This window comes from Cydia pomonella, chromosome 22, assembly GCF_033807575.1.
Source record: "Cydia pomonella isolate Wapato2018A chromosome 22, ilCydPomo1, whole genome shotgun sequence".
In the NCBI taxonomy this organism is placed as follows: Eukaryota; Metazoa; Arthropoda; class Insecta; order Lepidoptera; family Tortricidae; genus Cydia; species Cydia pomonella.
Window position 1 is genome coordinate 12,033,377 of NC_084724.1, and position 23,795 is coordinate 12,057,171.

The 23,795-nt window shown below is 37.7% G+C and overlaps 2 protein-coding genes across 2 annotated transcripts; one reads left to right on the forward strand and one right to left on the reverse strand.

Moving 5' to 3' along the window:
• The first annotated feature begins 296 nt into the window (after positions 1 to 296).
• LOC133530341 (proteasome subunit alpha type-7-like) lies at positions 297 to 2,503 on the forward strand. Its single transcript, XM_061868250.1, has 4 exons — positions 297 to 739; positions 1,532 to 1,745; positions 1,939 to 2,091; positions 2,369 to 2,503. The coding sequence occupies exons 1-4, from the start codon at positions 480 to 482 to the stop codon at positions 2,480 to 2,482; spliced, it is 741 nt and encodes a 246-aa protein (XP_061724234.1). The 5' UTR covers positions 297 to 479; the 3' UTR covers positions 2,483 to 2,503.
• Positions 2,504 to 19,136: 16,633 nt separating this feature from the next.
• On the reverse strand, positions 19,137 to 23,505 carry LOC133530430 (uncharacterized). The gene is made up of 3 exons (XM_061868338.1): positions 22,998 to 23,505; positions 19,459 to 21,479; positions 19,137 to 19,145 (listed from the first exon to the last, which is right to left on the reverse strand). Exons 2-3 carry the CDS (start codon positions 21,160 to 21,162, stop codon positions 19,137 to 19,139), a joined length of 1,713 nt encoding a protein of 570 aa, XP_061724322.1. The 5' UTR covers positions 21,163 to 21,479; positions 22,998 to 23,505.
• Between the last annotated feature and the right edge of the window lie 290 nt (positions 23,506 to 23,795).

Sequence of the window (23,795 nt, forward strand, 5' to 3'; positions counted from 1 at the left end):
ATACCTCCATTGACAATCTTATCTCAGAAGATTACACTGATGGATGTATCGGTACAGAGATGCATTGTGGCCTCATTCTGGGGGAATAGTCACTATTGCATAAAATGATAAATGTTTCAAATATGTATGTTATAAATTACAAATATATAGCGCGACTACGCTAAGTATGCCACCACCGATGTGGGTAAATTTTATATTTATGTTAGAATATTTTTTGGATTTACAAAGTTGTAGTGGTCTTTATTTAATATGAGTACAACCTATTTAAGAGACATTCATACTTTGATTAATGTGCGTATCGCCTTAAAGTCCAAAAACAATGTTTGGAGCTGATTTAGTATTGTCAGATTTTGACAATACGAATAATGTCATAACATTGGTTTTATACAGAAGCGTTATTTTTTATCTTTATATATATTTTTATGTTTTACACCGTTTACCAAAGATATATCAAAAAAGTCCTGTGAAAGAAGAATACGATGTCTCGTTACGACAGAGCGGTGACAGTATTCTCTCCTGACGGTCAACTGCTCCAAGTCCAATACGCCCAAGAAGCAGTAAAGAGGGGGTTCGCGGCCGTGGGGATTCGAGGGCCGAACGTCGTTGTACTGGCCGGGGAGAAAAGAGCAGTTGCAAAACTGCAGGAAGACAGAATGGAGAAGAAGATATACCCGCTGGACGAGCATTTGGTGCTGGTGTTTTCCGGGTGGGCCGCTGATGCCAGAGTTATGGTTTCAAGGTTCGATGTTATCATTTGTTTCCGCTGCACTGCAATGTTTTAATGCTGCATTGCCAACACGCAGGTGGGACAACGCTTTTACAACGGATGTCTAAAAATGGGCATTCAAGGCTATATATAGGTGTTTATGGTTGTGATTTTCTGTAAAGTGTTCTCTGTAATCCATCGTTAGGCTGCGCCGACTTTGAACGAGATAAAATTCAAATTGTACGATCTGTTTACGACGTAGTTTAGCAGGAATGTTAATCCCTTGAATATACATTTATAATGTTACCACTTATCAGTAGTAGCATCCGTCTGTGCCTTCTGATGTCATTCCGGTTTCGACTAAATATTTTTACGAGCCAGAAATTGCCAAATTTGACGACCATAAAACATCTGATTTAAAGCGGCGGCAATATGGACCGACAAGATATTTTAATTCTGAAATATTTATCTTTTAAAATTATACAACTTTATGAATGATTTGGAACTTTAGCCTCGTGCGGACTAATCTGCGAATTTTGTAAACGATTTTTTTTTCGTACTGTTTATTTGATTAAAAATGTTGCACATATTCTTGTAATATAAATAAATCAAACCTTAACGATGAGCGCTCGTAATTCATGTTGTCTAATAATGGAATCATTATAAGGTCAAACAAGACTTCCCATGTCTTACAATATTGCATTTTTTTATACTTGCTGTCCGCACCCCAGACTCCCTACGATATATTTAAATCTAGCCAACTTTATGTTATTTGTGATATGTGGAATGCGTTTCTCATCTTTAACTAATATTGAATTTCCCCAGGGCACAAATCGAATGCCAATCCTTCCGGCTTATGGTAGAAGATATGGTGACCGTCGAGTACATTGCGCGTTACATCGCGGGCCTGAAGCAGAAGTATACTCAGGGCAACGGCCGCCGGCCCTTTGGCATCTCTTGCATCGTTGGCGGGTTCGACTGCGACGGGACACCACATCTGTTCCAGACTAACCCTTCGGGGACGTATTACGAGTGGCAGGTATATATACGTATGGATATGTTTGCCATTCGATCGATCCTCAAGTATCCCCAGCCCAGGAGTATCCGAGCACCAGTTTAAGAGCTTATATTCTGTCAAGTTTCAGTCAAAACTGCCTTCACGTGGTGAGATAATTCCATTTGGGGCGGGGTAAAATTCTATTACTTATTTAGGCCTGTCGTAACCTTGTCAGGCTTGCTCAGCGGGCAGATGCGACGGGGCGGTTCTGGAATTCCTGGAGAAGAACTACAGTCCGCAGAGAGTTGCCACGGATGCGGGGACCATCAAACTAGCCATCAGAGCGCTGCTGGAGGTAGTGCAGGGGAGAGATCAGAGGAAATTGGAAGTAAGTTGCATTAATAGAAACTTACGAAATTACAATTCTTCGAGCAGTGAGTTAGGGTTTTTGTAGGTGTAGGCTAAGCGCGCTGCTTTATGACTCGTGATAAAGACAAAACTCTTCAAATTAAAGCGAAAATACGAGTAATAGCGAAAACCACGACTCGTGTACCGTGGTGATGATTTATAAACTTGGATTGGAATAATAACATGCAGAATTAATTTCTTTCTGATAATTATGTATTTTGGGATGAAACGTTTCTCAAGTAAGTCATTGTTAATAGGTGGCCGTGTTGAAGAGAGATAAACCAATCAAAATGCTGGATCAACATGCGATAGACGCTATCATCGCGGAGATAGGAAAAGATAAAGAAGAGGTTAAGGAAGTTAAGAAATAAAAGACAATAAAAATAAAACGATTAAGCCTTTAAATTATTGCTTACTTAAGGAATGTAACCAAACCACATAGGTATACACACGACACTACACGCGAATTGGCCTTTCCTCACAAGTTGTAAGTAGGCCCAAAAACAAGGGCTTTTTGAGACTTACACTCGAGAGAAACGAAACGGGCCACGACATGGAAATATTCATGGAAACAGACCTGTTTTCATTCCTCTTGATTGTATTAAATATGTTTACCTCAGCTGTTTACAGTTTGGAGATCTGGGAAACCGAGCTTTGCCGGGAAAACATTCTCAAAAAAGGGCGTTGCCAGAGATAAGACCTAGGTCGATTTTTCACCCCCGAAAACCGCCATTATAGCAAATTTCAACGAAATTGTTAGAGCTGTTTCCGAGATACCCGAAATTATATATGTATACACAAGAATTGCTCGTTTAATGGTATAACAATAAGATTAAAACGGTCCATAATAATTTTAGAGTGAAATACTTACCATCGTATGGATACCCTGATCACATGCGCACATGCCTCATTAAATATTATAAATTTAACAATTTGTTAAGCTTCACGTATCATTAATAATAGGCTCTTCGATAGTAAACAAACCAGATTTTTTACTAAATATTTAGGACGTCTCATCACCTTCGGTTTTCCAGTACGAGTTTTTAAACGTGTAGCAAATAAATCTTTGCACTCATTTAGTAGCCAACTTGAAGTTTATTACTTATGTTCATGAGTTTTTTTATGCCATCCGTTAAGGTCGTTATCTGAGGCCGTTGTAAAATCACCCAATTTACTTACGTTTTTATGCTTTTAATCACAAATTCATAATTTATATATAATTTTATTTGTATCCTCGAGCACGTCATGTCATGTCATGTTTTTTCTACTGGCAAAAATAGAATCATAACAATTTATTTAAGCCTTTATAGGTAGAGGGAATTTAATTCCCACCTGATTTTGAAATTTATTTCAAAGTGATAGGGTTCAATTTTGCATAATTCAACCAACCATACCTTATAACATAAAGGCTTTTTAAAAATACGTAAGAATCTTTTATCGCGTGAAGAAACGTAACATAAGCATTTTTCAATAACACTAAGTTATTGAAAAATGCTAAACTCTTTTATTTTACATTTAAGACGTAACTTTAAACCCTAATATTCTGTAGATTAGAATTAGCACGGTATTTTAAGGCGTTAGTGTCTACGTGACACTTTCGCTTAACGCGGCATCATACTACTCTAGAAACCTACGTTTAAACACATAACATAATCTTCCCGATACATTATCAGTTTTATTAGATAAGAAACAAAACATACAGTTTTATGTCCGTTCAGAGACCGAGGATTAAGTGACGTCTTTAGTGCATTGTTAGATTGTTACCCAGATATACACAAATTTTAATTCATATTGATCATAAGATAAGATTAATTGACTTCAAATTTTAAATATCCATGTAGTTAATATTTTTAACTCGCAAAAATATTGCAATATTAAACATTTGGTCCCATATGACAATACTGTGTACAGGGTAAAGTTTTCATAATATATTTACCATAAACGTCGATCCATAGGGCCCATTTCTTACCTGTAAAAATAACAAATATTAAATAAGTTTATTGCTCTCAGCGCCATCTATTAAACTCTTTATAAACTACAATGACTTCGATTGGCATCCCACGCATCGGTGCGTTTCGGTCTCGAGTCTGCGTAGAGTTGCTAGGGAATGCCGTTAGATGGGGAGAGTTACGCGTCGCGCGCGCATGCTGTTGTTATGTCATAGGTATGTATGTCATATGACTTGGTCAACGACCGATGAGCAAAACAATCAAAATCGGCGTGCTTTCCGGCGACATCGGAGAGGTTATGTTTTAATTGTTTTATGCAACTCGAAACGAAAGTAATTAATATTGGGAATATTGGGCTGTCAACGCTGAATTGTACTTCGAAGACTTGCTAGTGAAATTTCAGTTATTCGCTATTGATTTATCTGTCATGACTGTCATCATTTCATGAAACTTATAATTTGTCAAGTAAACGTAGGTAACCTTTAATGAATCGATCAATGGATGAATGAACTTTTCAATTCGCTGTAAATTGCTGCAACAGCAATGGACCATATTCTCAGTAAGGAGTTATTGTTCTTATTGTCCCGTACATGGCTAATTTGAACCGCGACCTACATGGCATTTGCATTAGCATTCCACCTGCAATGCGAAGTGGTTACCGTGTGAAAGTACGCTAAACGAAACGTTTTGTCGCATTACATAAATTAAAACAGTATAATGAATCGATGTTTTCATTAAATACTCGTCAGTTTAATATAGAATTGGCTTCTAACTACTTGATACTTCTTTTCATGGGTTATTTTTATGTGCCAATTTTTCATGTTCTATGTCGTTCACTCTACCGCGCTTATCCAGACTTTAGAGAATATAAAAATGATATGAGGGACCACTTTGGTACAGTCAGGAGCGTCACATACATGGATAGACGGGCAAAACATATCGTAACACACTTACTTACCATAAAATAGAAATATTCGGCCACTTTGGCCGTCACTATCTAGATGCTGACTGTACCCACTCTATACCGTAAAATTTCTTACTTATACGAATCTAGAAGCAAAATAATTAATATGTAAAAGCTACATAAGCTTTCTTGAGCTTAATTTGGGGATTAGTCAATTGGTGTAGTAATGGCCTATAATATTTATTTATTTAACAAGTACAAATTGCAAATGCAAGATCTAGGCAACTCATTGGCTACGACAACATCTCGTATTTGGTCTGCTTTAGATAGTTACTAGAGAGTCAGTATTTAAATCACTATACTGTGCGTAATAATTATACTTTAGACTTGTGGTTAAGACGCTGTAAAGTAAGTGGAGAAATGGAGGAAGCTTATAAAGCAATAGTCCATGACCATCATTGTCACTTTCATAATCGTTTCAAGCTGTTGAAACTAATATTATGCCCTATGCTCCTCGAGATAATTCTAAGCGGTAGAATCTGGATTACTTCGGCAGTTACCCATACTCAGATAGAGCTTAGATCACGCTCGATGGAACCGCCAAATGGTCGTTCTAGTAACTTCCTTGATGTTCAAAGCGCGACGGAACGTATCTGATATAACGGTTATTCTTGGCCCTGGATAACCTGATATATCCTACATTGGGTAATCCCCTCTATCCTTTAAACGCGTTTGCTATAAGGTTAGGTGGGATGAGAGAAACTATAAAGCAAGATAAACATTTGTAGGGAAAATAAACACTTAGAGATAGTTAAAGATATTAAAAACAAAATTAAATAATAATATTAAGCATAAAACGAATGCATAAATAAAATGAACTTAAAAATACTTAAGTATTAGAAAGACTTTGCTCATAATACAGATCTCTTGCCCCGAGCAAAATAAACTATGATTCTCTTACCCCACCTAACCTTACTGATTTACACACATATCCGAGGATAAAAGTCATTGCTCTTATGTGTAGCGAATGTATTACATAATACGGAAAAGCACCATTGATAAACCCCTTTCTTGTTCTCGTAATCTGCATATTTTTTGCTCATGACCTTTAGGTTTAACTCTCATAGAATCCAGTGATTCATTCACCGTCGGAAATGCAGTATTTGCCGTTAAACTTCCGTAAAGTTCACATTAAAGCCGCATGCAGCACCTAAGTGGTTATTATGGTTAATATATTATAACAACTAGAAAGCTACGAACAGTTGAATACTAATTCAAAGGTCACAATCTAAACGAGGAAACTACGTATATCTTGATGTACTTAAAGGTATGATTCTATTCAAACAAGCGCCTCTAGAAAGGCATTTAAATTGCAATTTAATTGGAAAACCCTAGCGAATGATTTCATAAGCTATTAGATTCGAGATTTTATCCTCACACGGATTTTTAGGGTTCCGTAGCCAAATGGCAAAAAACGGAACCTTTATAGATTCGTCATGTCCGTCTGTCTGTCCGATTCTGTCACAGCCACTTTTTTCCGAAACTATAAGAGCTATACTGTTCAAACTTGGTAAGTAGATGTATTCTGTGAACCGCATTAGGATGTTTACACAAAAATAGAAAAAAAACAATAAATTTTGGGGGTTCCCCATACTTAGAACTGAAACTCAAAAAATCTTTTTTCATCAAACCCATACGTGTGGGGTATCTATGGATAGGTCTTTAAAAATGATATTTAGGTTTCTAATATCATTTTTTTCTAAACTGAATAGTTTGCGCGAGAGACACTTCCAAAGTGAAAAAAAGTGTCCCCCCTCCTGTAACTTCTAAAATAACGGAATGAAAAATCTAAAAAAAATATATGATATACATTACCATGCAAGCTTCCAACGAAAATTGGTTTGAACCAGATCTAGTAAGTAGTTTTTTTAATACGTCAGAAATGGTACGGAACCCTTCATGGGCGAGTCCGACTCGCACTTGGCCGCTTTTTTACCCAGAAATTAATGATAACCCGTTCGACGTAGGTACTCGTCGTGTCGTGATACTCGCGATAACCTTAAATTATAGATAAGAAAACGGACACATAATGAAATTAGGTATAAACAACTCGTCGCATAAATTTCTTTTGGATTCAACCTTTTTGGGGTAAAGCTGTCAATTGTTGATTAGCACTGGGTAGCAAAATTGGGTTAGTAGCCGTTTAAATCTCGAACCGTGATGTAACGGTGCATGTAGTTGGGATAGCGTCAATTCAAGCTTCGAACAACCTGCGCTCCATAAAAACTTATTTAGCCAACTAATATATTTATAACTCGATGAACACTTGTTATTTACAATTTTGCTGGCTTAGTTGAAATAATAATTAACCTTGTATAAGCTGACAAGCCATAAGCATTTAGCGTTATTGAAGACAGCTTTAATAACTTAATAGCAATAATTACACATGTAATCGTAATTTAATGACGACAGTTACATTGTTAATCGTTCTCGGTAGCCGATCTGCGATTCCTTGTCATCGGTCAGGCGATCTTATTGTCTGTAATTATTACGACACTCATGACCTCATGACAGTTTGCAACCTGGGTGGCAAGTCTTTTGATGTAACCGCATTATGATTTCGGTACGATGCTACGTTTAATTGCGATGCGATATTCGGTGTGGCAGTTCCGAAATTGGCAACTAAAGAACGGATGCTTACCATAAGGAATTTCGTACATCGACCCGCATGTGCCCTATCTCTACCTCAGACGCGTAATTATATTATAATAAATATATTTATTTCGAACATCAGGCCATAGCTATTACAATAACTTAAATGAAACTAAAACTACTACTTAAAGAAGTATAAATTGCTTCCCCAACAACACCTCTATTGTCCATGTGGATGGCATTCCACTTTTTGACTATTGGACAATCCAAACTATCAATAACAGTATTCAGAAGGTTGTTGGGGCTGTGCCTAACAAGGCGCATCAGGGAGGCCACTCTCTTGCACATTATGGCTTAGATTGGAAGCCATCCACGCGAGCTTCTGCAAACATTCACGACGCACTACAAAATCGAGGCAGCCCGTATATTGCTGTCCCGTCCATAATGTCAGCGGACACTGTGCGAGCGGGACAGCAGTATAAATATGCGCGTGCAATAGAGATAGGTAAAGGCGGATAAATGTACGAAATTACTTGTGGTAAGCGTCCTTTCTCTTAAACAGATTTTAATGAGTCGCCAGAGTCGACAGATCCCCGCGTACTTTCTGGACAGTTTGCCCTTCGGGCATCCGAAGCAACCACCGACCCTATCCTACCTATCTGTTGGTTTTATGTGACAGCCGTCAAAACATTACGGTGCAGGCACACATATCGGGATTCGGCGAATATTCTTGATGGCGCCTCTCGCTACCCAAGGAAAATGAAAGAGACTTCACCAATATTTGCCCATCTGGCCGCACCATAACACAAGAACATTACGATATGCCTGATCTTACGATCGGCCGCCGACATACATTTGGCTTTACACATCAGGTAGCATGTTTGAAGACAATGTGTGTTCGTTTAGTAGGAAGTGAATTGGACGCAAACGACGCTAACTGGCAAACATTGTCGGTTTTTGGCAATTAACGCGGCCGTGTGAACCAGTTTTTACACACGGTGCTCAAAGTGTATGCTTGATCCTTGGTAAAGCTTAACCACCTTAACGAACAAGTATAAGATAATACTTGTCCACCAAATTATATATAATAATTATGAATCTAAGAAATAAATCTAGAGGAATGTCGACATATCAAAATCTCAGATAAGGATGATTAAAAATAAACAATTCGACGAATGAACGAATACGTTGATCGATCGATCGAATAATATCGTTTGAAAGATCAATTCCATGTCGATAGAAGTCGATCTTATGCCTAGTCATTAATTGAGTAGTATAGTGTTTCCAAAATACACTATTTTTAAATTGTTTGAGAACCTCGGCTCAAAGAACAAAAACATACCACATAACAGCGTCTCCGTCCGTCTTTAACGAGTTCCTATGTCCATCTCTGTCTCGTAGGGACCATATTGTTAGGGTAATGACGCTAACGGTTTTAGAGCTATTCTTGACAAAAAGGTACAATTACTCAAATAAGGCTATTTGTGGAGTTTTTCCAGTTGAGAAAACGTTTGTTCGTATAAGTAGAGTAATATTAGCTGCTACATTAATATTCAATGGAAAAAGACAGTATGACATTGAGATATTCTAACAGTTACAGCATTTTAAATTTACAATGTCATTGAAGCAATATATTATTCTATTGACACGAATACCTTGCTTAAACTAATTGCTTCCGGAACATCGTTAGTCTCAATATGAAAATCATATGTACGGGGTTATTTTAGATGACATTCTTAGAAGGTCCGTAAGAATTTCTTAGAAGAAATTCGTTGCCCATGCACCATGGGTACATAGGATAATTAATAGCAAGGAGAATTTGAAATAGAGGTGGATTGTCAAAGTAAACTTTGTAGCCACAGTAAATTTACTGTCATCTTCCGACACATGATTAAAACTTTTAGAACGCCATTTGACTTTGATTCTTGTTCTTTTACTGATATGTGTTAAATTTGTTAAATATCAAAAAGTGGCGCCATTTTACCGGGCATAGGCCAAAGGTATAGCGGCATCTTTAAGAGCGATGGCGCCATACATTTGGCCTTTACAAAGTTTACTTTAAAAATCTACCTCTATTTCAAATTCTCTTTGTTAATAGTGTATGTGTATGTGTACGACAGGGTCGAGTGGAGAAAACGAGGGGAGGCATCTGCCCAGCAGCGGGACACTATAGTAGGCTATAAAAAAAAAGTGTATGGGTCAAGATCGACGACATCTTATCAACAGTTGCCTTTACGCGGGAAAGCAGGCAATTTTCTAGCTTTTAGCTCCCTCTGTTTACCAGACAGACATATTCTTCCATTCCTTGTATCAAAAACAGGAAAGACAAATTAGAACCTAAATCCATATATGACCCGTCATTAGCACCGAACCCATGCACATCGAGGATGCCAGCAATTGGGACGCCATTAGGTCAGTTAGCAGGAACCGGTTCTCAGCAACTGCTCGCTTCCTACGATGATCATGATGGATTCATGCTGTGACAACAGTTTCCCTCAGCCTACGTGAGAGGTCGTCATTTGTAAGTGGGATACGCTAAGTGCTTAGGATTGTTTACTAGCTTGCTTAGTTGTTCGTACATAGTGTCCCTGAAGTGAAACTAGACGGAACTGTTATTTAAAAACGGCTATGTTCCGCATTATAGACAAGGAGTAGCAACATCCTTAATAGTGGTTAGAGATTTCACATACATACTGCCCCTAACTTATTGGCATATAGCATTCAATTCAAACCTCTCGCTCTTGAAAATCATATGCCCGAATCCACCACTCATGGCTCTGTTACAAAATTTTCTAAATTGAATACCATGTTTACATATATATTATTCAGAGTGTTAAGATAATTCAGTTTGTGCAGTTTCATATTTGCAGTGGACACAGGAAATATCACGATAACCAGTAGGCATCACTCAAGGTCGGATCATATGTAAACATCATGATAATTCATCAGTTTGATTGAAGGTTTAAGTGTTACTTTATTAAGTTGACCATTTTTCCTGCTTGGCAATTTTAGGTGTACAACTTTTTAGTGCTAATTGCTACTCAAATGATATATTCCCATTAGTCTCCGCCCCACGTGACTGCCACCATACATAAGGCGGGGAGAAATGGCAATGATTTAAATGCAGCACCTATTCCCATCTGTTCCCGGGACTACATCCTCTTATGACAAGGAAAATTAGGGATAATAATTCACCTCGTCATCAGCAATCACATCAGTCGACTGCTTTATTCAAAGTGAATCTGGACGCCCTCTATGCCCCATCTAGGAGCCATATGACATTAAGCCAAGAGTAAGTAAAAGTCACCACCAAATACGACACCAGGACATCACTTCGGCTTAAAAGCTTGACGTCAGAAGTATGCTCGCTATCCGTAGAATCGAAAATCCTTTTCCTAAATCCAGTGGTAAAAACCGTCCCCTGGGCTTTAAAACGTGTCATGTAGCCCGCAAGAGGCTTAACTAAAATCCTACAAGATCGATGGGAACAGGGCGACAATTCACTAAGCTTATTGAACGTTTCATTTCAGACTTGCTAAGTAAAAGACAACGTTGCATATTTATTATGAAATTTAGGGTCGAATTATAACAAAGGCACGTTGAATGATGAGTTAACGAGGATACTTGAAAAGATAGACAGACAGACTCTTAATGTCAAGTTCGTCAAACCGGGAAGCGGTTCTATTTCGGTCCCTTTCTTAGGCCGCTCCCCGTTTAGAACAGTCCGAACGTCCACCGTCTATTATTATCCGGTGCGTAGACAAGATTCCAATCGCTCACACTCCGTAGCGCGGCGTAGTTATCTCTCTCTACCACTCTTCCATATTATTGCGATAGAGACAATTGAGTTTCGTTCTATACGGAGCGTTAATGGTTGGCATCTTGTCTACGCACCCTGTTACCTTTATGTTTCGACCTGTATAGGGCGAGCATGACACCGGTTATTGCCATCGCAAAGGAGCCTACTCTCTCTGGTGTAAAATACGATAGGGTCATTTTTTTACGATAAGGAAGAACGTACTGCCAGGAACTTTGAATGTTGACCCATCTACGGTTCAAGTAACTAAAATTTGGCTGTCAATACTAACGCTATGACATCTCCAATGTAAAGTGAACCCTAAATGGCTGAACAATTAAAGTCCGTGACTGTGCAACGAGTACATATTAAGTGCGTTAGTTATTTGGTAGAATAATATTGCATAGTTCTTATTTCGCCGACATAAGGAGCTACGGGACATATTTTTGAGAAAAATGTGTGCACACGGTAAAGTTAGAGATTCTAGACACTTTTCAAATAACAGTTTTCTAGTTACCGCTAAATGGTAACCAAAACTCCCTTGATAGATATCCGAACAAATAAAAGTAGAATACATCGCAATGATACAGCTTAGCACGAACTGACAAATTCATCCTACCTAGTACATACCTCCTATTAAAGTCGGTTGAAAAAACCGTGAAAGAAAACATCTTCAAAAACCAAAGTCTGGTTTAAGTCGTAAACATGTCGCAGGCAGCGCTACTTTAGACTAACTGTTAAGTAGGGTACTTGAAGTGCGTTACGCGTTACTTCTTTATGGCCATAACCGCCACTCATATAAGTGTAACAGTTTCCACGTAGTAAAACACCGCTTTTTGTGGGGCCCCTGGATCCGGTTGTCTAGTATGTGATGGGTTATGAGTTGTGGGCCACTTGTTTATTTCTAAGAACCAGGATATTATTTAAAGTTGCTACTACTGTAATAACAATACTAGTACCTAATTATATGAAGTGTTTTCAATAGTAGTTTATGTGACTGCTACGTAATAAAAGGCATTAAAATACACGAGTGTGGATTTAAGAAACGAACGAAGTGAGTTTCTTAATAGGATCACACGAGTGTTTTAATGCCTAATTATGTTCAGTTACATACACTATTTTATCTACACACATATTATAAACTTTCTATGATATATTCACTAACCCAAATTACAGGGCATCGTTGCTCTCTTGGCGGAACTCGTGGATATGTGCTGGCGTCACCGAAATATATTTATCGCTCATTTTACACGAAACTTTTGCTATAGTTACTTTAAAAACAACAAAACATATTCATTTTATACCTAAAACTAATTAAAATAAACTGTACGTAAAATGGCGGCAAATGAAAACTTTTCTCAAGCATGTCACGCATTCGTAGTTTTTTTTTTTAATTCAGAGAGTCGGGGACCTATTTCTGTATCATTCGATACAAACTAACATGCGAGATATGTCAAAATTGTATGCAATTGACATTTCATTTCGAACAAAAAGGCATCTCGACTGATATTAGAATAGAGGTCAAATGAAATTGCTTTTTTTTTCAGAGATGTTCCAAATTTGAAGTCATAACCAAATCGAGTTTGATGTAGTTATGAAACGATTACAACATCATCACAGATAAGAAATTTGTTATAAAAAAACAGTTTATCGTAATGTTGGCCATTATTTACGGATTTTGAAGGCATCATAGAGGGTTTATGATATGTGTGTAGATAAAATATTAAAATACAATTAAGACCCTGAAGATCCCGAAAATAAAGCCCGACCAGAAATATATGATCATTGTCTAGAGGGCGCTGTTGTGTCTTATGTATAGTGTGACAGACTGACAGTTCAGTTTAGTATGAAAAATTTAGTTCCAATGAAATTCCGCAATATGGCGCGTGATCATATATTACTGGTCAGGCTTTAATTACCTATCTATTCTTCTTTATCCAGTAAATTTTTCATATATATTAAGAATGATTAAGCCAACATTTGAAACATAAATCTTAATTTAATATGAAATTGTATTGCCACGAAAAGATTTAATGCAGGCATTGAAGCATGAGTAAAATCGACTGTCATCGTTCACCTTATACAATCTCACCTTCTCTGCATATAAAGATGCAGTATGTACATGCCATGAATATAGTATATAAAGTAAAGTAAAGTTACCTACAGACCGGTATAGAGCGACATCATTGCGTTAATGTCTTGTTCAATGATTGACATGTGACATCAGCGGTGATATACGATGACAAAGTTTAAGGTCGGATGACTTAATTGATTTACCTACTACGTTAAGTTGTTTTCGTGGCTTATAACCGCAATCCGGGATGTTATCAATCATTATCTATTTATATACAATATCTATTTATATGAATTATGCTTATTGAACACGATAACTTGATAAGTATAGCAGTGTGCTCATGGGAATTCCAGTTCGTAATATATCAGGAATTAGGAGTAATAGTGGCTAATTTAATAAACATACATATATTTACTGGGATACATTCTTTTATGTGCATTGTAAAGTAGTTGTACTGGCGTGAAGTGGCGCAGGATAGGGCAGAGTGGCGCTCTCTTGTGTCAAGAGGCCAAGATCCTGTTTGGGTCACTGAGCCGGTGAAGTAAGTAAGTAAGTTAAGTACGAGAAGATTTTCAGCTAGTTAATCAATTTACTTAGTTATTTATGTTGTCTATAATCTATACGGGAGCTTCATATTTTATTAACTCGTGCATGGATAGATAAATTGGAACTCGCCTCCTTGCCCGAAGAAAGTAAAGAAGGAAAACATAAGACGTAAATGTAAGCCGTTTACTAGACACTATCATAGTTTACGTTGTGATAGAATTAAACAACCATTCACTGCTTCGAACATTAATGTAATTTCAACCAAAAGAACACAGCCGTATCTTATACATGCGACGCCATATTGCTCGCTCAGGAAACAAACCTTTTTAATTTACATCTTGGTGTGATAACTATTTAACAAATATTACATTTATTTCCACATTTAAACATTTGTAAAATCTTTTCTTAATATGAAATGAATTATGGTACATGTTCAACTTACATAAAGTTAGTAATTATTTTAATAAGTATAGTAAAACATGGAATACTAAGCCGGATGCCTCAGTGCCATACTGAGGTGAAAGGCTACTCAATTGCCGTATTTTATTTAATAATTATAACTACAATGAAATATAGAAATTATTTGATGGTATCAGGTGTTTTATTAATAATATTGAATACAAATTAAGCGGCATTTCTAACATTCGGCCATCCTGTACTTTGCCTGACCCTAGGCAACTCAAAAAGCAAGAGCAGGCAAAAGAGAAAAAGGGGGAAAAAAAATATTTTCTAAGAAACTAATAAAATTACATCTTCCATTATTTAAGCTTAAATAATGTCAAAACAAAACATATTAATGTTAATAGTAATAGTAAAGTTAACCTATTCACCTATATATTATGCGACTTAAACAAAGAAACCAGTAACAAGCCGAATTCAAAAATGCAGTACATAAATGATCTGCCTTAGCATTTATATAACAAGCTTACATTCATTGAAATCAAAGGATAACATGAAACCATTTAACAATTTTTCTTGTAATATTTTCGGCCATCCTAAACAGATTGGATGACCTCATCCAATTCCTATATTGTTAATAGGTACATGTTAATAATTATAACATTGGCTAATTATTCAATATTTGGTATTCATGTTTGGTAATCACATAAATTAAACACTACCGGGATAACATTGTCTTTTGTTTCACGGTAAACGGTGGTTTTGCACTTTTCGAATCTTTTACTTTGATTTATACACAGTCTGGTGACGATTCCTCTAAACTAAACTTCATGTTAATACTTCCGGCACGTAGCATCTAGTAAATTGTCATCTTGTGTCCAGCACACCCATCAGATCTGGCAGCCTCCGGTAAGTTATACACGAACATGATGTAACAGAATCAAGTAAGTTGCACAGAACACGCTCAGGGTGTAAGTATATATGAAAAGGTCATCATCTCGCTCGATCGTACAAATAGTAAATAACGGTATCTGATAAATTGTCTTCTCGCAGAGTACACACTCTAACTGCCTTTGAAAAGTTGTCTTCAAATCACATGTCACATACACGGGATGCCTTCGCAGGAAGCATTAGAAAAATTTCCATTGTATCATATATCACACAAACTATGTCTGATAAGTTATTTTATCGCATTATACACACGCAGGGTGTAAGATGAGCTTGTTATGGCGTACCCACACAGGGGGCATCCATCTCAGGCAAGCTTAGTTGGTGCTGCTTGTTACCGCGTTCTCACGCAGGGAGCTATCGGCCTCAAGCAAGCTTATATGGTGATCCCTGTTACCGCGTTCTCACACAGGGAGCTATCGGCCTCAGAGGATCGTAACGCTTGTTACCGCGTACCCACGCAGGGGGTATCGGCCTCAAGCAAGCGTTTCAAATGGATCTTGTTACCGCATACGCACGCTGGGCGTAGCAGCGTCAGCTGAACTAAGTGCAGTGAATTGGTGGTGCGTTATCTTCTTGCTGCCGCGTACACACACAGGGTGTATCGACCTCCAGACTGCCCAGTCGCCTCAGCGCTCGGACATATGCACTCAGTTTCGGAATGTGAATCTTTATACTTTTATATATGCAATGAACATGAATATACATATATGTATATATATATATATATATCTATTAGACTTTGTGTAAAATTCAGATTAGGTACATTCTCTACGTGGCGAATAATACTATTATGTATATGACGGAAAACGTATTATAAGTATGTGTTGAAAAAATATAGTCGAGCGAGAAATAACTATTTATTCGTTATCCGAGTAACAACTTTCGTTTTCTGAGTCAGATTCAGAAATAGGGCCTAGTCTTATCCATGGTTTTATTTTATCCGCAGAGTACACGTTTTTATATTTTCTAGTCGAGAACCCATCCACACTACTAACTTCGTAACGATCATTACCCAATACCGCGGTTACCTTGTATGGGCCACTATAAGGTGGAACTAATTTGTTGCTATTCCCAATGTTACGAGAGCTCTTTAGAACCATGACTAAATCTCCCTTTTTATATTGTTTGGCTGGGGACCGTTTGTTGTCGAATCGAGCCTTCATAGATTCCTGCTGTTTTTGTATGTGCTCAGACACCTGTTCCCTTGTTATGTTAATATTTTCATTCAGGGTCAGTTGTTCCGAAATGTCATGTAAATGACTTTCAGACAAGTTAACTGTTTCTTTACCGAATACTACTTGCGCTGGCGTTTTCCCTATACCTTTATTAAAGGTATTATTGAGGCTCCATTGAACCTTGTTAAGATCACTGTCCCAGTTGCGGTCATCTTTATCGATATTTAGAGCGGTTAAAGAACTTAATATGGATCTATTATAACGCTCAATTTGACCGTTCGCACGAGGAGTTGCTACGGCATTCTTCACATGTCTGATCTGATTAGATTCTATAAAACGTTTAAACTCAGCCGAAGTAAAGCTGGTTCCTCGGTCCGATACAATCACTTTCGGGGAGCCAAACAATCCGACATATTCACTCATAATTTGAATCGTTGTTCTACTTTTGGTGTTCCTAACTGCTCGCAGAACAATAAACTTGGTAAAGGAATCTATAATTCCTAAAATATAGGTGTTTCCACTTTTACTTTTGACAAAAGGACCAACATGGTCTACGTGAACGCATTCGAATGGTGTACTCGGCTTTGGAATAGGGTATAGAAAACCTTGTTTTTTACCGGCTGGATCCTTTGCGTAGGCGCACGGGATGCAAGCGCGAACATATTTACGGGCAAAATGGGCCATGGCTGGAAACCAATAGTCTCTGCGCATTTTCTCCAAAGTTTTCTCGAATGAGAAGTGACCACTTTCATCATGACATAGCTGACAAATTTTCCACCGAGCATCACGTGGTACCACCCACTTCAACTCGACCCCAACCTTCCTGTATATTTTCCCATCTTTCATGGAGTAATTCTCTCTTATGTCTTTTGCTTCGGTACAATTTTTATCTAGGACGCTCTTGATTAGTTTAAGTCTAGGATCGCTCAATTGTACAGCCATCAGAGAGTGCTCTTCAGTGACGATATTCATTACGCCAAGTTCCGTTATATCGTTGCTTTCGTTAGGTAATGGATTTCGACTTAAGCAATCCGCATGTTGCATTTGTGTGCCTGGTCGGTATTCAATTACAAAATCGTAGTCTTGGACTAGAAGCCACCACCTAGCTATACGGGGAATAAGATCGCGTTTCGTAAGAGTCGTACGTATGGCATTACAATCAGTCACTATCTTGAACTGAATGCCCAGCAAGTAGACACGAAAGCGGTGTAATGACATTACGACTGCTAGGGTTTCCAGCTCAAACGAATGCATATGCTGCTCTTCCGTTGAGGTTTGACGGCTAAAATACGCAACGGCCTTGAGTGGTGATTTCTCGTTCTCCCTTTGTAGTAAAACTCCACCTATTCCCAGCTGACTAGCATCAGTGTGAAGTTCGGTCAAATTTTTGGGATCGTATATAGCTAAAACCGGTCTCGTAATAAGAATTTCTTTGATTAGATTAAAAGCCTTAATTTGACCTTCACCCCATACCCATGGTGTATTGGCCTTTGTTAGAGATGTTAAAGGCTTAGCTATCGTTGCGAAATTCTGGACAAATCTTCTGAAGAAACTAGCCAATCCAATAAATTGACGAACCTCGTGGCAGTTTTTGGGCACAGGAAATGAAGCAACAGCTTCCGTTTTACGTGAGCCCGGCCGTACTCCGTCTGAAGATATTTCAAACCCTAAATATTCAATAGTTGTTTTGAAAAAATGACATTTACTCAAATTTAGCGTCAAATTTGCCTCTCGTATTATACCTAAAACCCGGTGTAGTTTCGCGATGCCTTCTTCTATTGTCTTAGAACCTATAATAATGTCGTCCATATAAGCTAATACACCTGGCAATTTATTTTTATTTAATAATGAATGGACCATTCTTTGAAAAACGGCCGGCGCATTGGTTAACCCGAACGGCATTCTGTTATATTCAAAATGCCCATCTGGGGTAACAAAAGCTGTTAGATGCTTCGAGTCCTCAGATACTGGTATTTGGTGATATCCTTGTGTTAGGTCTAGCGTGGTAAAATAGCATTGACCCTGTAGATTATCTATCTGATCGTCGATAAGAGGCATCGGATATTTATCTTTGACGGTCTTTTGATTAAGAGCTCGATAGTCTACACATAGACGTAACTCTCCGTTTTTCTTAGCAACCAAAATGATGGGACTCGCGTATTCCGAACTCGACTCGCGTATTATTTCGTTGGATAGAAGCTCGTTAATAATGGTGTTTACTTTTTCTCTTTCGGACAGGGATAATCTCTGAGGCCGATATGTTACAGGGGTTTTATCATGCAATTTAATACGCATTTCTGTAACTGAGGTCCTCCCCAATTCATTAGTTGAAAACGCAAAACAATCCCTGTGATTATTCAGTAACCTAAGTAACTCCGATTTGACCTCAGATGTTAAGTTAATATCAACATTGATTTGATCACCTGTAATTGCTGCAGGGACGTTTTGAATACGTCTCACGTTAATAATAAAAGCATCGTCATTTTCTGCAGACACTACCACTTTGGGTACTCCTATGCCTCTGGCTAGAATTTTGTTTTTAGGTATCACTACTTCTTTGTTGTTTAGACTGACTGCAATCAGGCGGCCTACACCATTAATAAAGGGATACAGCCCTGGTAGTACTAAATATTCACGACCTTCGTCCAGTCTCATGTCTGAGTTAATGCTAACGAACCCATTATAGTCTTGTAAACAGATCACATCTACTATAGTATCGCTTTTAATTCTGGTTTGGTTAGCAGTTTTTATTACAATGGAATTAGATTTGTTAGACGTAACTTGATACAGCATTAACTCCTTGTCGGTCTTAAAAGCCCTAACAGATGGAAGCTCAGTGAGTGTTTGCCCTATTAAAATATCACTCGACAATAGTGAAGCCGGTACTACGTAAGCGACTACCTGTACGTCTACAAAGTCTGCTTTGACTCTAATTTGAGTCTTAGCGCAGGGAGTTATTGAACTATGGCCAAATCCTCGTAGCTTTGGCAAGTCATTTGTACTCAGATTGAGGTTTAATTCTTTGCATTTCTCCTCAGTAATCAAGGTACACTCACTGCCAAAATCAATGTACCCGGTCATTTCTACATCATTGACTCTGACTTGTTTATAATATTTAGAATCACTGTTGTAGGTACTTGCTATAAGGAAAACCTTTTTTGACATTGTGCTGTTTTCATTGGTATTAGATAATTTTTGTGCCTTACAATTGTTTTCTAGGTGGCCATGTCTCTTGCATTTGTTGCATTTAAGAATTTCTTTAGAGCATTTATATACAGTATGCCCGAGCTCCCCGCAGTTGTAACAACTTACTGAACGGGTTTTCTGATTTGACGTATTATCATTCGAAGATTTATTTTCAAACTTCCGAGAGGAGTCTTGGTAACGGTCTGAATTAGTCTTTTTGAATGCGGTAGTATCATTTTTCTTATGTGTAATGTTTCTAAAATATTCAAGGACCTGATTGGGGTCATCGTAGTGAGCCCCTTCCACGTGCATACGAATATTATACTCATAAATACCGTGACTTATACAATCCACTGCTTGACGACCCTTAAGTTTACAGCGATTTATGAGCATAATTTTGTCGTAAAAATACTCGACTAGAGTTTCATTGCGCCTACTTTTACGGTTTAACATTTCTACCAGCTGATCAGCATAATTTTGATCGTCCGGAAATGCCTCTAGCAAGTTTTGTTGCCACTCTGCCCAACTGAATTTAACCGTAGTCAGCCCATCGTACCACTTCTTTGCTAGTCCTTTAAGTTTTGGTAAAGCATAATATATAGTTTGGTGCTCAGACCAGCCGTATATTTCTGCTGACTCATTTACTTTTGTAATCCAATTTTTCATAGTTTGAGATTTCGAGTTAGGGTCGAATTCTGTAATAATATTTTGAGACCCAGGAATATGCGGAGCATTCGAACGCACACCTCCATTTTGTAACAAGTTGATTAGTTTTTCTATTATTGAGTCGCTCGTCACATCTGTACATTTGTCTTTACTGTTTGAAGAATGTACAGTTTTCGAGCTATTTAATGAAGAAGCGCAACGGCTTTCATTTTGTGCAGTCCGCGGAGACGAACATGGCGAACGAGTTGCATTATGGCCGTCTTTAATAGTGGTGATGTTACTGCGTTCTTGACAAGGTTGGTCAATCACCCGCGAACGACTTCTTTTGGGCGATGGAGTATCTATGCGCGACCTGCGCTCTGTAGGTCTTTTACGTGAAGGGGAACGGCTTCTGATTACTTTCGGTGACAATGACTTACTAAGATTCCTACGCGACCGAATTCGGCTCCTTCTTATTGTAGGTGACTGTGAATCATCGCGGGAACACCATGAACGCGATGTAGAACGAGAACGCTTGACTGATGTCGCTGGGTAAGAATCGCGTGAGGAGTAAGAGTCGCGTCTCAATCGTCGATTCCGACGTTCACGGGTACGACGACGTGAGTCCCGTGACTCCTTGGAATCGTGGTTGCGTGAGCGTCGCCGCCTCTTACGTGTTGAGTGATCAGAATTTGAACGTTCATAGGACATGTCTTTGCGCATGGGAATAGAGCCCGAAGGTGTGAAGCCTCGATCCGACATCTTGGACTTCATCAATGTATTCTAGGTAACACTATGAAGCTATCACAATAATGATTTAAATACTTAGGTATTTTTTTTTGTATCCGGTAAGATAGTAATTAAATGAGCTCTTGACTGTACGACTGTACGTGGCTATTTTCTTTTAAAATGCAATAAAAATAGTTGTTACTCGAGAGAATGAACAATAGCTAAGGTAATGTAATTATTCTCTATTGGAGGTCAAACAATCAAATATTAGAAACTAATAATTTTAACTAAATCGATTCTAAGATACCTATTTACATTGTTATACATATAATACAACCGAAACCGAGTCATATATATGCTTTCTGGAATTAAAAGTTTTATTATAACAAACTGGACCTTTTATCAGTTGACATAGGTATTAAACTTTTATGAGTAAAAACTTGAAATATATTACTATAAATAAAATATTGCATCAACTAAATCCATAGATTACCTAGGAGATGGTTACCCGTTAACCTTTTGACCGCCAAAGAAGTCATATGACGCGTGCGGCTACAGCCCAATATCAACCTTCATGCGTACCAACAAGGTTCACGATTACGCGCCGCGTACGATAGGCGTGGCGTTCAAAAGATTAAGTAACATTCATAAAATATCGTTTTAGGTAAGTACGTACAATATGACGCTGTTTGTACTTAAGCAAGAGTTCTTCAAAACAAAACAGTATTGACCAAATTTCATTGATAGTGCTGACTGCACTTTTTACGCACAATCCTATTAGGAGTCGAATGATTTCCAAAATTTTAAATTAGGTAAAGTTGAACTGCTTAATACCATAGCTGCGTGTAGACTAAGCTAAATTAGAAATTACTAACGTGACTATACTTCGGTATATATATATATATTATATTGTGCGTAAAGTCCACTACACAGCAAGCGAACACTGTATAATCTTAAGCTCTTGCAACGTTAGACTTGACAGCCTACGGGAAGGATAGGTATACGTACCCCGCCGTCAGCAATATCTAAGTTCGCCCATTTACAACAAGTGGTATAACTTAAAACAATACCAAACAAGCAGTCCGCGGTCAAATAAATGACGCGACATTTTTATTTTGCTACACCCTTTCCAGGGTCCATGTATGTAACATATATTGGTATGCAAATAAATCTTTATCTATCATTTAACCACGATGAGCTGGCAAACAGTCAGTATATAAGCAAAAATACATGTATCGAAATTTATAATTCGAACAATTTTGATCGACAATGGATTACCGGATGAGAATAAGTAGTTTGCGTATTTAAACCCGTCTTCACAATTACCGTTTTTTTTTGTTTTTGCACTTTAAAGATGAATGTAAAATACATAAATTAACTTAAAACATACCACGTACAATGTCATGTGAAGTTAAAACAGCGATAGTTCTAATATTAACATCGTAATTTGAACCCTCCGGTCCCAGCAATAAGATTGCCATTTCAGAATCCGTCTATAACTCGGCTAGGCGGAATAGTATATAAAATTGAAACTCACAATAAGTTGCAGTTCGGTGATTATGCCAACACGATATAAATTAAATTATGTCTACTATATTCCATGAACTCTTTCGTTTTCAACGAACGATTGGACCAAATTAGACGTTATTGTCATATCAATAAGAACCTTGACCAACGTCTTCCGAAGTAAACAAAAGAACCATACAAATCTTAACAACTCTATTTTAGATAAAGAAATGAAATTGTATCGTCGATCAAAATATTAATTCAAAGCATATCTGCAAATATCAACCACTAAGAGAAGGGAAAAGGTTGGTCGTTGTTGGCTGAATTAGCCGGTTCATAGAAACATAAACATAAACAATACGATTTGCACTTACCGGTCGACGCGCGGTTAATCTGCAAATACTACACCTTTCTATTGGACGTAGATATTCCTTGTCACTTCTGAATTGATAGAATTAAACAACCATTCACTGCTTCGAACATTAATGTAATTTCAACCAAAAGAACACAGCCGTATCTTATACATGCGACGCCATATTGCTCGCTCAGGAAACAAACCTTTTTAATTTACATCTTGGTGTGATAACTATTTAACAAATATTACATTTATTTCCACATTTAAACATTTGTAAAATCTTTTCTTAATATGAAATGAATTATGGTACATGTTCAACTTACATAAAGTTAGTAATTATTTTAATAAGTATAGTAAAACATGGAATACTAAGCCGGATGCCTCAGTGCCATACTGAGGTGAAAGGCTACTCAATTGCCGTATTTTATTTAATAATTATAACTACAATGAAATATAGAAATTATTTGATGGTATCAGGTGTTTTATTAATAATATTGAATACAAATTAAGCGGCATTTCTAACAGTTGGTTTTTAGTGATTAATGTACTGGTGTTATTTATTTATTTTAACTTTATTGCACGATATAAAATTTTACAAATGGCGGATTTAAATTTTTTTTATGATAGAAGAGGCAAACGAGCAGACGGATCACCTGATGGTAAGCGATTACCGCCGCCCATGGACACCTGCAACACCAGAGGGGTTGTTAGTGCGTTGCCGGCATTTAAGATGGGAGAACGCTCTTTTCTTGAAAGTTTGAAGGTTGTATCGGTCCGGAAATACCGCAGGCGACAGTTCATTCCACAGTTTAGCTGT